At 41.3% G+C, this 16,074-nt stretch overlaps 1 protein-coding gene across 2 annotated transcripts in view; it reads left to right on the top strand.

Moving 5' to 3' along the window:
- Positions 1-14,398, top strand: part of slc23a2 (solute carrier family 23 member 2) — a 57,927-nt gene extending 43,529 nt beyond the window's left edge. For both annotated transcript variants that reach the window (XM_084055008.1, XM_084055007.1), the window contains 8 exons: positions 1,464-1,645; positions 2,915-3,035; positions 3,612-3,768; positions 4,489-4,636; positions 5,018-5,123; positions 5,228-5,495; positions 5,889-5,984; positions 7,660-14,398. In XM_084055008.1, coding sequence (XP_083911134.1) covers positions 1,464-1,645; positions 2,915-3,035; positions 3,612-3,768; positions 4,489-4,636; positions 5,018-5,123; positions 5,228-5,495; positions 5,889-5,984; positions 7,660-7,928 — 1,347 coding nt within the window. In that variant the 3' untranslated portion in view covers positions 7,929-14,398. The remainder of the gene's footprint in view (positions 1-1,463; positions 1,646-2,914; positions 3,036-3,611; positions 3,769-4,488; positions 4,637-5,017; positions 5,124-5,227; positions 5,496-5,888; positions 5,985-7,659) is intronic.
- The last annotated feature ends 1,676 nt before the right edge of the window (positions 14,399-16,074 follow it).

The raw sequence follows: 16,074 nt of genomic DNA, 5'->3' as shown, positions 1-16,074 counted from the left end.
ACGCAAAGCTCAATGAGTGTGCGCGGCCCATGTCATGTCACGGGGTAATGCGTGCATAGCAACCACATGTCTGGCTTTTGTCTGGTACCGCTGCAGGCATGTGTGTGCAAAGTGTGACAGGAGACGTTAACTCACATTAACCTTTTCTTGTGGTTGTGTGTAAGCCAGTTGAGTAACTGTTCTGACGCATGTGCGAGACCTTAACCGAATCGGACCAAATCGAATTGAGGGACAGAACACTAATAAATGGAGGGCTGGAGGGTTAAGATGTACAGAGAGGTTAAAAATACAGAGCATTTAAACAGTGGAAAAGAGCCATGCATTTATTGAATTTAATTGTGCTTGACAGATTTCCAATCAAGTGTAACGGAAAGATTTGCTCTGGTAACTATTTAGACCAATCTCCTCCTCAAATGATTACAAATATATAATCAACAATTTGGTTACAGTCATGGATGTAAACAGATGACAACTGTGTATGCATCCTTGCTGTCTCCACCAGGCCGAAAGGCATGGCATGGCAGAGACTACATGTATGTTTTGCACCCTGTCCGTCCGTCCGTGTGTGTGTGGTTCCGTCTGTGAACAGCTAATCTCCGGCACTGTTGGCATGATGGCAGCGAAACTGTGCACACACACTCCCTGAATGCCAGAGCAGAACCTCTGCCCCAAATTTTTCACATGGGCCTGTTATAGTGCCACCAGGATGCCGATCTGTGCAAAACAATGTTTTTGACAGTACTCCTACAGATTTTGTACAAACATCACGCAAATCAGTACACAGTTTCTCTATAGTCATTAAACGAAACGGGTCTTTCAGATTTTTCATATTCCATCCTGATTGGCTAAGATTGGCTTCCAAAGTTTGCAGGAGTGCTCAGTTTTGAATAAAATGCCTCAAATCATGAACACAGCGTGCTATTTTCATAAAGTTTTGCATGCACATTCCCACTAGGCCGAGGAAGAAATGCCACTTGGATTTATTTTAAATCAGCCTCATGGTGGCGCTATAACAGGCCGAGTCGTGTTTTTACCTATAAATGCACTGATCTGCATAAAACTTTGTATGCGCAATCCCTAGAGGCCAAGGAAAAACCTTTGCCCTGCATTTTTCACATCTGCCTTTATTAGCGCCACCAGGAGGCCGACTTGTGTAAAATATTCTTTCTTATATTACTCCTTCAGATTTTTTCCAAATTTCACGCAAATCGGTACACATGATCTCTATGGTCATGTAATCAAGACAGATCTGTTTCATTTGTCATATTCCATCCTGATTGGCTAAGATTGTGATGAACGCAGCGTCCGATTGCAACTTTGCACATGGTTGATGTGTGCAGGAGCTCTTAAAACCCATAGCTACACGTCATGGTCAAGTGACCGCAAGTGTGTGTTTGCAGTTCATTCTTGGTTTTTGTGGACTTAATTGTGCAATATATGATCCTTATCTTCTATCGTTACAGATCCAGGGGGCTATCATTGTGTCATCTTCGATCGAGGTGTGCATCGGAGCGCTGGGCTTGCCGGGGCTCCTGCTGAAGTACATTGGACCCCTGACCATCACCCCTACTGTGACCCTCATTGGCCTGTCCGGCTTCCGGGCCGCAGGCGAGAGGGCCGGTAAACACTGGGGCATCGCTATGCTGTGAGTATGCTAACATGAGGTACAAGCAGACACTTTTGGTTGTTTGTGTCAAATGAAAAGCTGTGAAATCCACCTGGTAGAACCTGCTGTGTCATCATGGATGTTTTGTAGTCAAACTGTTAAAGCCCCTGTTATACTTTTTTGGGAGCCGGTGTTCTGTGCTGAAAATAGCCGATTTACAAGCTCACAACGCATTGTATCGTGATGCGATGCGTTGTGAGCTTGTACTGTAGATGTGCTTTTTTCCCGGTGTGCGACACCGTCGTGCAACCAAGTACAAATTCTTCTCCACCATGCTCCCCCTGGGAGACCAGTGTATCTTCTGGTAATAGCCTCTGATTTGCTCCCTCCCTGGCAATAAAACTAATTGATTGGCTGAGGTACCTCTTGGGATCTATGGATGAAGAAACAGAAATCCCCCCAGTAATAGTAGGGAATTATTGCAAAGCCATGAGTATTACAGACACGGCTATTACAGGATGAGTTCACCAGGTTTATCCATGCATGGCTGAAATGTTTAGATTTAGATTACAACAACACTAACCTTTACTAAAGGCACATGCTGTTCCTCTCTCTTTAACTTGAGTGATTGTTTATGCTCTTACAATACACATTTAAACCCTTACCTGAACCAGGGTTTAAAATACTTACTTCACTTATTACCTTTTGCATAGGTTAGGTATTCTTTCACTTCATGTATTTCCTGTTGAGGCAAGGAAAGTTTATTAGTATAGCACATTTGAACAACACAATTAAAAGTGCTTTACATAAAACATTAAGCATTTAAACATTAAGACAGAGATCATTAAGAATGCAAAGGAAACATAAAGACATTTGAATATTATAATAATAATGTCATAATAATAAAAAAGTTAAAATAAAATTAGACGGCAGTAAAAAGCAGTGGCTAACAGAAAGTTGTTTACTGTAGCGTTGATTAAGAATATTTGAGTTGTAGCAGACCTGCAGTTTTGTCCCTAGATATGTGCTGCATAGAAACGCATAAAGCGCTTTAGTCTTCAACACGTAGATCTGTCCCAGATGACCTGAGAGATCTGGATGGTTCATGATATTGCTCAAGATAATGTCTCACAAAATGTACTTTGGCCCTAAACCAGTCGGTGCTTAACCAACGGTAGAATTTTTAAATAAGTTGTTTGATAGACAGGGAGCCGGTGTAAAGTCTTAAGAACGATGAGTTTGACCGGAGAAATGTTTGCATTGGGTGGTTACTTTTTAGCCACTGACTGAATGTCTCTCTCTCTGTAGGACTATCTTTTTGGTGCTACTGTTTTCCCAGTATGCCAGAGACGTCCAGTTGCCCCTTCCAGTCTACAAGGCCAAAAAAGGATGGACCTCTTATAGGCTACAGCTCTTCAAGATGTTCCCTGTAAGCGCACATTCATGAAAGTTCAGACTTCAATCAGATGCCCCCCTCCCCCTCTTCACAAACTATTCCTGTCTGAGCACTGCTTGTTTTCTCATCTAACTTTCAAATAATTCAGCTTCTGGTGCTATTATGGCTTTCATTCCCCCCAGGAGTTTAGATTTACCCCCTGCCCGCTTGCTACCTGCTTATAAATCTGTCTCTTTCTGCCCCCTGCTGGTGATGTACTAAATGACAGGCACGGCATTTACACAAAAGGTTATGCCACATTAATGTGCCCATCCTTTTGTACCTGCCTACAAAAGGATGTAGGCAGGTCCATGTGTTCTCAAAAGGCATCCTGTTGATTTATATATTTTTTATATCACACCTTTACAGTAAGAATGTTGACTTCTTGGCTTCTCGTCATGCGATAGCCCCAACAACTGGAGTTACACCTCTTGTCTTACATGTTGAAAGATGCATTAAGGCAGTGGTTCTCAACGAGAATACTATGAACCTAGTGTAGCAAGAATGAAAACGGTAAAAAATATTCATTTTTAGCCACATGTGCAACCATGTCTTATTTCTCTCTTCCAGATCATCATGGCTATCCTGGTTTCATGGGGTTTGTGTTTCATTTTCACTGTGACCGACGTTTTCCCACCAGAGAAGGATAAATACGGTTACTACGCCCGCACGGACGCACGTCAGGGCATCTTAGCAGCTGCACCATGGTTCAAGGTCCCTTATCCCTGTAAGTCTGTCAGGGGGTGTGGAGAGGGCTCAGACAGGATGGTCTGTGTTATGTCTCATCTCCATTCTCTTATGTCTACGCATTATCTGACCAATTTGGTTTACGTCAAGTCATTGGCCTGCCAGCCAAATAATTAGTGTTTGACACACCGAAACATCACATAGAGACAACGCAGTGGCCGTGCTTCTGTGGTCCGAATCACGCCACCTACTGTAGCCTAATGTCTCCTCAAGTCCAAGAGACATCTGTGATATATTGACATATCAACTTAACTCTCTAAGTGCCAAGAAAAAGTTTTTAATAAAAAATAAATGAATATATATATATATATATATATATTTTTTTTTTTTTTTTTTTTTTTTTGATTTGCTGCTCCATTCACTTCTTGTTTAACTTATTATTATTTTATTTTTTTACTTTAAAAAAATTGCTGGCACAGTATGAACATATTTTTATAATTCATTGGCACTGAGAGAGTTAATAATGACTTACACATACGTTAGTTCTTTCCTTTTCTTTTATGTAAAGCGACTTTGGGTACTTAGCGCTCTATAAATCTAAGCTATTATTATTACATGCTCATTCTGAGTTAGGTTCTTTTTTTAAACCACATATTAAAGCATGGTCTGGAGAGAATTTTGTACATTGAACGGTTCATAGATTTGGTTTCAACTGCTCTTTCTCAGCACTTAGCAGGTTCTGTGGTTTTTATCTTTACAGTTCAGTGGGGTGTCCCAACGGTTACGGTTGCAGGGGTTATTGGCATGATGAGTGCGGTGGTGGCGAGCATCATCGAGTCTATTGGAGATTATTATGCCTGTGCACGTCTTTCCTGTGCCCCTCCACCCCCGATCCATGCGATCAACAGGTAAGTCTGCATTTAATGTCCTTCTTGCCGTATTCCTTAAAGGAGTAGTTCACCCAAAAAATTACTTATTTTCTATCAATTACACAGCCCATGAAGCCAAGATTTTTTTGGTTTTTGTCGCATTCCTGAGCCAATAATTTGATGAACAGGTCATCGGTCAGTAGGAGACTCTACCGGAGACGTCTCTCATCAAATTTATTGGCTTAGGAATGCGACAAAAACAAAAAAATCTCAATGAATTCAAGGCTTCATGGGATGTGTAATTGATAGAAAATAAGAATCGTTTTGGGTGAACTACTCTTTTAACTTAAGTTTTAAGACCATTTAAAGATCTTTATTTATTGGCACTCTCCTTGTGGTCCATTTTGCTTGTGTCAATAGGGGGATATTTGTCGAGGGCATGTCCTGTGTGCTGGACGGCCTGTTTGGGACAGGCAACGGTTCCACCTCTTCCAGTCCTAATATCGGCGTGCTGGGAATCACAAAGGTAATGCATTTACAACACACCCAACTCGCCACATAACTACCACTGCCTCCCCATTCCCCTGTTTCCCTGACAACCTCCCGTTGGTCTCTGATTGGCTTTTCCAGGTGGGCAGCAGGCGCGTGATCCAGTACGGGGCGGCCATGATGCTGCTGCTGGGGCTCGTGGGCAAATTCAGCGCACTGTTTGCCTCTCTGCCCGACCCTGTCCTGGGTGCACTGTTCTGTACCTTGTTCGGCATGATCACGGCCGTGGGGCTGTCCAACCTGCAGTTCGTGGACCTCAACTCATCCCGGAATCTCTTCGTCCTTGGCTTTTCCATCTTCTTCGGCCTTGTGCTGCCAAGCTACCTCAAAGAGAATCCGCTGGTCACCGGTGAGTGGAGCCGAGCACGTAAATCTGAATACAAATGTCTGCTCTTAACCACACAAACTCTAACATCCCTTTTTCGGGTCATGTCGTAATAGGCGAACATTTGTCAAAAATAGCAGATCTACAAGCTCACCACACATCGCGTTGCGACAAGTAGTGAGCATGTACCGTAGATTGGCTACTTTCGGTGAAGAGATTTTGTGTAGATTGAAAAAAGGAGGGGACCTCATATAGAGCCCTTGGGGACCCCAGTCAACGAAGTATATACAGTAGGGTTTAAGTAGTTTAATTTATTTATTAGTGACTACTAAATGGCTAAATTGTAAATATGGAAGGAAAAGCAAAACCTTTCAATCTACTGCTAATAATGGCTAACTCCCTCGCCCAATCTCTCAGGTATCGTTGAGATAGACCAGGTGCTGAACGTGCTGCTGACCACTGCCATGTTCGTTGGTGGCTCCGTTGCATTCGTTCTGGACAACACCATCCCGGGTAAGTCTTCCAGTCTGCTCTACACCGCCATGAGTCAAATGCATGCAATTAACAAATTGTGTGCCAGAGGTTTATTAAAATAGGGTACGTTCAGTGCCAGCATATCTTCCATCCACTTACGTTGATATGTTTCGTGCTGTAGAAGCCCGACACGGAAGTGCATGTAAACAAAGCGTGCGTGCGAGACGGCGGAGGGTCCCGACTAACGCCTGGAACAATAATATTTCTAACGCGATCCGCCATTGCAGAGTGATCGGCAATCGAAAACGTCTCACTTCCACCACGTTAAAAAGAAATGGAGATATTAAGCTTTTAGTCAAGGAGTTAACATTGGAGCGGCCGAAGCATTTTTGACATGGATCGACATCCGGCCTCTCCTTCTCAGAGACTCCTTGGATGAAGTTTTGTTAGAGCGCCCCACGTGGGAAAAATATATATTAAAAAATGGGCCAAAAACGGTCCGGACCGTTTATGGCACATGACGCATGGCTTCTCAAAAACGGTCCGGACCGTTTATGGCACTCAATGTGTTAATAATCTTATTCTACTACAGTACTGTATCCTTAAGGGGTCCAGATTTGATTAGATTTTTAGATTTTTTTTTGTTATTAACAAACGTAATTATAATGACAAAGGTTAAAGGTATTGTAGGGAACATTAAGCCTAAATTTAAAAAATATATATATATATATATTTTGCATTTTTTCCCCTCTATCAGCCACTATATAATGATGCTGGGGTGTTTTAATGCACTGAAACACAGTCCTCCTTCTGAAATCCGTATTTTCCCTAATGTTTATGTGTTCTATGTTTATGTCCGGTACGTAAATTAACGCACGCATGTGCGCGTCCGTGCGCGTCCGTGTCCGTATGAACGTTTTACTTTCGGTTTTAAAACGCTCTCAAACTTCGTTTTTGAGGCACCGAATTTACTTTTAAGATAGCGTGTGGATAGAATGTAGTTGTTTAACTTCATATATGTGGTCAATTTATCATGAAAGAGCCTATTTAAAAATAAAAATTCAGAGAACCAGCAGGGCAGGCATTTCCGCATATTGTATCCCAATAAAGCAACCTGTTTGGGGCACGGTTCCTTGAAATGTACCCTTGCTCTATGGAACTCGCTCCTGCGTCACCCCCTGGTGGTCGGGGAAAAGAACTGCTGGAGTGGCGGTGTTTGTTTAGTTCTGAACTTCCCTACTATGCCTTTAAATTCAAGAAGAAAGTTGTTGGAAATGCATCTTTCACAATTTAAATTGAAATTAATACTGTTGTTCATTAACTCATTTTCCACATTTACCTGAATAAAATGTTTTATGGCCATGGTTCATCTCACAGTTGATTAGCTTGTTTCCAGGCTTAAAACTCAAAACTCTATCAGGATTTTCTGAAACATCTGAGTAAATTAATGGGAAATTCACTTGCAGAAACGGAGCTGTTCTGAAAGTGGGCGTTAACTTTTTAGCCCTATTACGCTGGGAACCCACCAAAAATGTGCTTTATGGAGCGCACTGATTTGAGCACGACTGTTCTCGCCAAACCTGGCCATAGCGGGTGAAACCCACCAGGTGCGCACTCATGTGCGCACCTGGTGGGTTTCAAGCGTTACAGCTGCTCAAACCGGTGTGACATCATACCTAATGCTCCTCTTGGCCCTCAACCCGCCCTTTTACAGGTACTCCAGAAGAACGTGGGATCAAGAAGCTGAAGCGCGGCATCGGGGGGCTCAGTGCCTCCGAGCTGGAGGGGATGAGATCCTACGACTTGCCGTTTGGCATGGACTTTATCCGTAGACACAAAGTCTTCCAGCACATCCCCATCAGCCCCACCTTCACAGGCCACCAGTGGGGGGCACTACGGGGGGCCTGTGCCAGACGAATGGGACATGCAGAAACGGGGAAAGGGGGGGGTGGGATAGCAGCGGAGGGAGAGAGCGGGGTATAATAGACAGTCAGGAGGCTTGGGAGCAAACGGAGTAGTACAGTAGGTGGGAGTTGGGAAGGGGTGTGGGAATGAAAGTTTTTTGTGGATTCTATGGAAGCAATATGATGTGCCAACCCCCCCCCCCCGGCCATGTGTTTGTCAAGATTTAGCCTCTGTTAGGACTGCCTTTGTCATTTCTATCCATGCTGTTATGAGCATGCTATGGCAATCCACAGCATGCTTTAAATTATGCCATCATTAACTCACAAGGTCAGGTCTTGGTCAGGTGTGTGTTTGCGCGTGTCTGTATGCAAGAATGCATGCAGCTCTCCATGTCTGGGTTGTGCTTTTATTTGCTTGCACATTGTCCCTTAATACAGATGAGACGATGCTAAATATCTCACTCGGCAAAAGGCTCAATGCGACGACTGTAACAATTTGTAGAATCACTTCTAATCGTAAAGCCAGTGACTAAATCCCCCTACAAAGAACCTGTACTGCCCAAGACGATTGTTAGGAAGTATAATTTCCTGAAAAAAGGAGATTTGACAATGCAAGTTGGGGATTATGCAAAATGTAATTGTTTGCCTGTCGGCTCACTGTTTTTTATAACCACATCAGAATTGTGCTCACACATGCACACAATAGTCCCTAAACTTACAGCTAAACCTTTTGATAGATTTTTCTTTTTTAATTAAGTATATTTAACTTCAATATGCATAGCTGAATGAATAGAGAGGCCGCCTGGGAATGCAGCCTTCTTAAACACATGAACTGAACTTAATTTTATTTAAGCCCTATCAAAAACAAAGCCAATCTATAAGCTCACAACGCATCATGACACATTGTGATCTTGTAGATCAGCTATTTTTTTTTTAATAGTTGAATTTTTGCCCCAAAATAGCCGGTTCGAAAGTGCTTAAAATCGGGACACATCGGCCACATACTGTAATTGCCAATACCGATGTTGTCAAAAAAGTCGATATCGGTTAGGCTCTAGCCATAATGCACGTAAGCTGGCTAGGTCATGCTAATGGACCTGTGAGTCTGTCTGTGTGTCCGTCTGTCTGTCTGTGAACAGCTAATCTCCGACACCGTTGGACTGATAGCTTTGCACGCACACTCCCAGTAGACTAAGGAAGAACCTCTGCCCCAAATTTTTCAAATTGGCCTCATGGTGGTGCAATAACAGGGCCATTCACGTTTTGGCCTATAACTCTTGAACTGTAGGTCTACAGTCAAAATCTTCTTTGTATCATGACGAAGGGATGCCAGTGGCCAGACAATACAAATATTAACTTAAATGAAAATAACAAAAATCAAACGCTACAAAGGGTGCATGAATCAAGTAATACCACCATCTCATGAACCTTTACAAACTCAGAAGTAACCACTTTTTAAACTCAATAACCCTTGTATACACACAAAACCACAGTAAAAACCTCCAGACAGGCCACGCCGATTTCCGCCTGCAGCCATTACGTGTTTTGGTAACACTTTACTTAAAGGTGGGGTCTATAATGCATTATAATTGCATTTTAATGCATCATATGCACTTATATGGTTTCATAACACTCGTTATAAACGTTATTAACGTTTACAATGATGCATAACAACTTATAACAAGGTTGATGAAGTATTATAAGTGCTGGTCATAATGCATATGCTCAACGGAACAGCACAAACTACCATACTTAGTCAGTTATAAAGTGTCTTTATACATACAGTAATATATAACCAACTAAGTATGGTATTGTAGTTACAATGTGCTGGTCATAATGCTTATTATGAACATTTATAAGGAGTGTTATGAATTCTTAAAAAAACTCAAACACAGATCAGCACACGGTTAACTTAATAGAATGTCACTCCACTGCTCACTCCATTTGGCCTTTGGCAAAATTCTCAGACGTGTTAAAATACCAAAATACCATACTGTATCCTCTGTTGGAGAGGAAATACCTGTAAGCAGAGGGGAGTGGTCCGACATCCCCCAGTCCCTTGTTTTCTAAATGAGGAAGAGTGTTAGTAATGGTTACAATATCCCATTTGAAAATGGGCTTTCATTCATGTTTCTGCCCGCAGTCCTTTGCATTATCTTATGCATGATCCACTAATGCCACCAAACCCCTCTCATGGACACATTCCCTCACATTCAATGCTTAAATGGGAATTAGCATCTACGTCGCTTCAGCATGGAGCGAAATGCCCTTGTTTTGCAACCCTAAATGTGCAATCCCTGCAAACGTTTTGTAGAGTTTAGGTAACCTTTGTATTTCACTGATAACCTTAACCTTTTTGTCTGTATGTTTGTTTTTTGTAGGCTAGGACCTCTATGATATATGTAGGCACATGCATATGTTAGTTTTAACAGGTTTAGAATGACCAGTACAATGCCTTAGGCGTGTTATGATATCATTATCGACTCAACTTGGCAACACCAGTGTAGTGCTTGGAACAGGAGATTGGTACCCACTAACCAGTGCACAAACAAGTGACCCTGTCAAAGCTTTTTTACTTTTTGACCGTTACCACCTCAGACAGGTTAGATATAAACAATATCTGTCCTGTGACTGCCCCACGGTTCCGTAGTCCATAACGTACGGGCTCTCTGAATTAATGATTAGGAGTTAACTCCTGCTCCACTCTTCAGGACGAGCAAACATGATTGACTGCACTGTAATCCTTAAGACTCTAGTGATAGCCTTTAATACTATCTGAGATGAAGTGCTCTAATGGCCTAGTGAGCACTAAATTCTATGGCTGCATGGATATGGTGTAAGACTTTGGGTTAAATAAGTGGACATTCTGGCTTGGTTTGGATTAAGAGAGGGGTATTTAAACGTGTTAGTGAAAGTAGGGATGGAAGATACGTTTCTTTCTTTTCTATATATATATATGGCTCACAGACTGTACAATGTATTGTCTTGCATCTCCTGTTTATAACTCTATGGATTATCATTATGATGATTGTTGCTGATGTCATCGTTTATATTGTTGACATGGTTCACATGTTTGAGTGTTGACAATCCCTCCCATCCATTTCTCCTATTCTCTGTCATCTTACTCCTCACCACTTGGCCTTGTGCCCCTCAAATCTGCAGTTCATCTGTGTGGCGCGTACTATTAATATTTGTTACTATCCATGCCTCCTGCCGTCTTGGCCTGGCGCAGCATCATTTGGCAGGTTAGAAAGCCTTGGGTCACTGCACCATAGACTGGATTGCATGTAATGCTAGGTCTCTGGCTGTGAGTGTCTGCATGACCTTACCCTGACCCTGGGTTGAGATTAACCCTGGATTTGTCCAAGTTGTGTTGCCTCTGCTGAGAAGTGGTTGAATAGTTCATGAATTGGAACATTTCAAATGATAGCGTAAGTTTAAAGATAAACATTAGGGCAACAACTGCTAAAGAATTTAGAATATATTCCATCAAACTGAGATCTTTGTGAAACCAAAATGCTTTCTCTTCTGTTATTGTGCTGTTTTTTTGTGCTTAATTCGTGTTTTCTCTTGATCACTGTTACACCAAAAAGAAAAAACAAATAGGTTGACGGCAAATGTCATGACATTGCTGCAGGTTCATTTGAAATCTCCAAGACTTACTTGCCTTTTATCTCTTTGGTAGAATTATTTATTTATTTATGAGAACGTTTTTGTTGAATGAAGATTATTTGAAGCACATTTATGTGCCTCTTGTACAACAATACAGTGGATATTTATCAGATGTTTAGAGTTTACTTGTGTTGCCCTGTAAAAGACGCCATGAGAGTTCTGCCCTGCATTTGAGCTACAGACATGGCTAAGAGTGGCTAGCAAGTAGGCTACTGTAACTTGATCAGTCTGCAGGGGGGCATACACATTCTTCTGAAGATAGCATCTAACAGTGTTGGGTGCTTACAGTTCATTCCATATCATATCAGCTGATTGTTTATTTAATTTTATTTTTTTTATGAAACACTTTTGAACTGGGCCGCTTTAGTGGGATTCCAGTGTCAAGACCTTTATACAGGTATCATAAGTACTGTTTTTATATTTGTGGTAAATAGTAGGCCAGAGCGTATCAGGACAGCAGTTACCATAATGTCACGGTTTAGTGAACGTTTAAGTCACCAGACTTTCATGCCAGAATCAGAATCTATGATCAAATATTAAATAAACCAACAACTTGAAACTAGTGGTTAAACCAGTTCGTGGTTTGATACTATTTCTTGGGCCTTAATGATTTTGAGGAAAGAACAGCAACTACATCCAGCAACTAATCTGCAATGCTCATCGTTCTGTAGAGATGATATTCCAATCACAACTAATTAACTGTGATCAGGGTTTCCTGACCGCGTGCATAATATACCGTAGAAGCAGTGTTAATTGCCACTCTGTACGTGATGAGGAAGTGTTCCTCTGTGTGTTCATCGCCCATGCTGCCTCCCCTTGGGTCAGGACAGCATGGAACAGGGCCAGAGGGCATTTAAGCCTAATTTACAATATGGCCGCGTCGCTCACCAAAAATAACTGATTTTCAACTGCAAAACATGACGAAAATATCTGATTTCTGACGAGCGAGGTCAACGGACTATACATTTGCCTGCTTATCGTCCATGCTCCCGTGCTCGGTAGGAGTGCTTTGACGATTCTGTCAGCTTTCTGTGAATTATTTTTCTACGTGCACACATGAAACACACAGATGCACCTTCCTTCATCCATTTCTGTTACATCATCCCACATGTATGCAACAAGCAGATATTACATATGGCCCCAATACATCCCTCCTCACCACCCTCCATCTCTACCCCCCTCCCCACCCCACTGCTTCAGTGCAGACATTGCTGTAATCTTACCTTGTTTATTGTACTTTTTTAATTTTTAATTTTAATTTGTTTCCTCCTATTGAAAATCTTGATGTTGAGGTTTTTGGAGGCACAGTAAGGGTTCATTTATACTTGGTTGTGCGCCAGTGTCGTGCGCCAAAAATAGCAGATCTACAAGCTTACCATGAGTCACATCGTGACGTGTTGTGATCTTGTATATCATCTATTTTCAGTGTGCAACTAAGTATAAATCAAGCTCGAGTCACTGGTTGGCCATCTTTTTGAGAGCCTGTTGGTTTGCTGGCAGGCTGAATGACATTGGTTTCAGTTGCTGGTCTGAAGTGCTTCACCATTCTAATGTTCTATATCAGTGGCTCAGCAGAGTTTTACTTTCAATTTAAAGCTACAAGTTTTATGTCCATTGTCTCCCTCTCCTGACGGAGAGAAGCAATGATCTACGACTACAATAAAGATGGCGCCCCATCTAGTGTCCAATCCTGTGCGCCTTCTGCTTGAAATAACCTAACTCTATGGAAATAACTTTATAGACATTGTCAGTGAACCAATAGGTGTCCTACCTGACACTATGGTCTAAATTTCTCAATGGAAGAGGATGGAGACAACCGCCCACTGCCGATGTGCTAGTTACTGTATATTGAACTTTACCATACAGATTTGTTCAAATGTTTAATTCATTAAAATAAGTTCCGGATTGTAGCTTTAACTCTACACCTTCAACTTGTGGCACCTTGTGGCACATAATCTTTCAGGAGACGCAGGCCAGAGTTGAAGTTTTGAACACTGTATATGAGTTTGGGCTATACACAGTATTATATGATCCTTAACCCATTAAGACCTGAGGCCGACTCTACAAATGTCTTCTAAATCAGTAGTTCTCACACTTTAACTAAAGATTTTTCAAAAATGTTCAAAAATAGCAAATGTACCAGCTCGTAAATCTGCTATTTTTGAATAGCCAAAGCTAAAAGCTAAAATGACACGGATGCTTTCCCGGTTTTAATGGGTTAAAGAATTGAAACTACATTACTTTGCTTTGACAGTGATAGATTCTCCTCTTCAACCAGTGCTTCTCTGCAAGGCTATCCCTAAAAGATGGGTCTTAAGAAGGTGGCCATAAAGTGAACACAAAGAAAGAAATCCCTTTCTGTTATTTTGAAGGGGACACTACCTGAAGAATAATACTTTTATCTATTAAAAGTGTTTTAATTTCAATGTTTTTTTGTTTGTTTTTTATACATCATTTTCATATTTTACAGACAAATGTTTGTAAGAAATAAATCAAAAAAAAATAATCTGAAATCATGCTGCAAGGCACACCATTTTGTTACACTTATTTTAAAAGAAAAGGTAAATGCATTTTGTTTCTACTTCCAATCTGTAGTTGGTGGAGCACCTTTAGTTTGCTAGAATGTTTCATATTGTATTTTTCTAACATTGCTTTCTGTTCATGTTAACACAGTATCAATACAAATTAAATTTAAAAAAGTGGAGAACATTTTAACAGATGTAAAGAATACATAAATGTATATTGAATTGAGTACAGTGTGCAAAGAATTCTGGACCAGGCATTGTGTATACTTATAGTAGCAACAAAATGTTATATTGTTCCTAAAACTATTTAATAAGATGTTACAGAATGAATAGAGTCTTTTGTCTTTATTGATCAATTGTTGTCAATGTCTCTTCCCAGGGTGGCATATTAGTCAAGTGGGAACATAATAACAAGGAGAAATCGTCAGATTTGATCTAGGCTACTGGCAGAGATTCAAATAAACTATGCCAAGCCTAAATGGTAAATGGTGCATTTATATATATATATAAACCATGCAAGGCACCAACCTGCTCACCGGGAGCAATTGGGGTTCAGCGTCTTGCTCAAGGACACTTCGACACTAACTTTAGGGGAGCGCCCCAGCCCGGGATCAAACTGCGAACCTTGCGGTTTTCCAGTTCACTCTACCCGGCCACTCTACCCCTGAGCCACTGCCGCCCCCTGTGTGTGAACTGTGATTAATCTAATTTCTAATCTTTTGATTAGAGAAAAAAACCTATATATATATACACACACACCAGCCATGCCATGAACGCCTGTTCAAATGCACATTATCGCAGTTGATAATCATCTCTCTCTCTCTCTCTCTCTCCACATATATATATATATATACATATATATATATATTCATATATACATAGATACAAGGCAGGATGTGACTTTAAATGTGGCCTGAACTGTTGATACATGGCAGGATGGAACCATTCATTCATGTTGTAAACGCCCTGTTGTTCCTTTGTCCGAGCTGCTCCAGTGTGTTCTCTTCTATACCTGCCATCTGAATGTCACAGCAGAAATGATCTAAACTCATCAGACCAAGCTACGTTTTTCCAATCTTCTGTCCAATTTTGGTGAGCCTGTGCAAATTGTAGCCTCAGGCTGACAGAAGTGGCACCTGGTGTGGTCTTCAACTGCTGTAGCCCATCTGCCTGAACGCGCTGTTCTTCCAGAGATGCTCTTCTGCATACCTTGGTTGTAACTTGTGGTTATTTGAGTTACTGTTGCCTTTCTATCTGCTCGAACCAGTCTGGCCATCCCCCTCCTCTGATCTCTGGCATCAATGCATTTTGTGCCCACACCATTCTCTGTAAACCCTAGAAATGGTTGTGGATGAAAATCCCAGTAGATCTGCTATTTCTGAAATACTCAGACCAGCCCATTTGAGACATGCACATTCAAAGTCACCTTTTCCCCCCATTCTGATGCTTGGTTTTAACTGCAGCAGATCGTCTTGCATGTGTGCATGCTTAAATTCAGTGAGTTGCTGCCATAAGGGCTGAGTAGAAATGTATGTAAATGTGCAGTTGGACAGGCGTCCTAAGAAAGTGGCCAGTGGGCCATAAATGGTGTCTGATACATCTCATAGTTAGGCCTGTCACAAGTATCGCCTAATGGCAATTATTTGAGGTGATCGCAATAATCTTTGCATAATTGCATCTGTATGAATTAATTATTAATAATGCGAAAACATCCGATCTACAAGCTCATAATGCATTAAAATGCTTTGCAAATGTTTAAGTAATACATTGTTAAAGGTATAGAGTAAGTGATATTCTTGTTAAAATAAGTGTTGAATAGCTCTATTTTCTGATAGTACTCATTGCTGTATAGAGTGTTTGTTCGGTCCCTGTCTCTCCAGCTTGCAAATGCATTTTCATGTCGGGATAACACTTTTATCCAATCAGGAGAGAGAACACACACAGGATACAGTAGACCAAACAAGTGAAATTGGAAGTGATGACACAAAAATACATTAACAGAAGAATTTGGATTAAAAAAGGATTAAG

Source organism: Gymnoscopelus microlampas, assembly GCF_963454915.1.
Source record: "Gymnoscopelus microlampas genome assembly, chromosome: 4".
Lineage (NCBI taxonomy): Eukaryota > Metazoa > Chordata > Actinopteri > Myctophiformes > Myctophidae > Gymnoscopelus > Gymnoscopelus microlampas.
The sequence above is the reverse complement of the archived record's forward strand: the minus strand, read 5'-3'. Positions and strand labels throughout refer to the sequence as shown.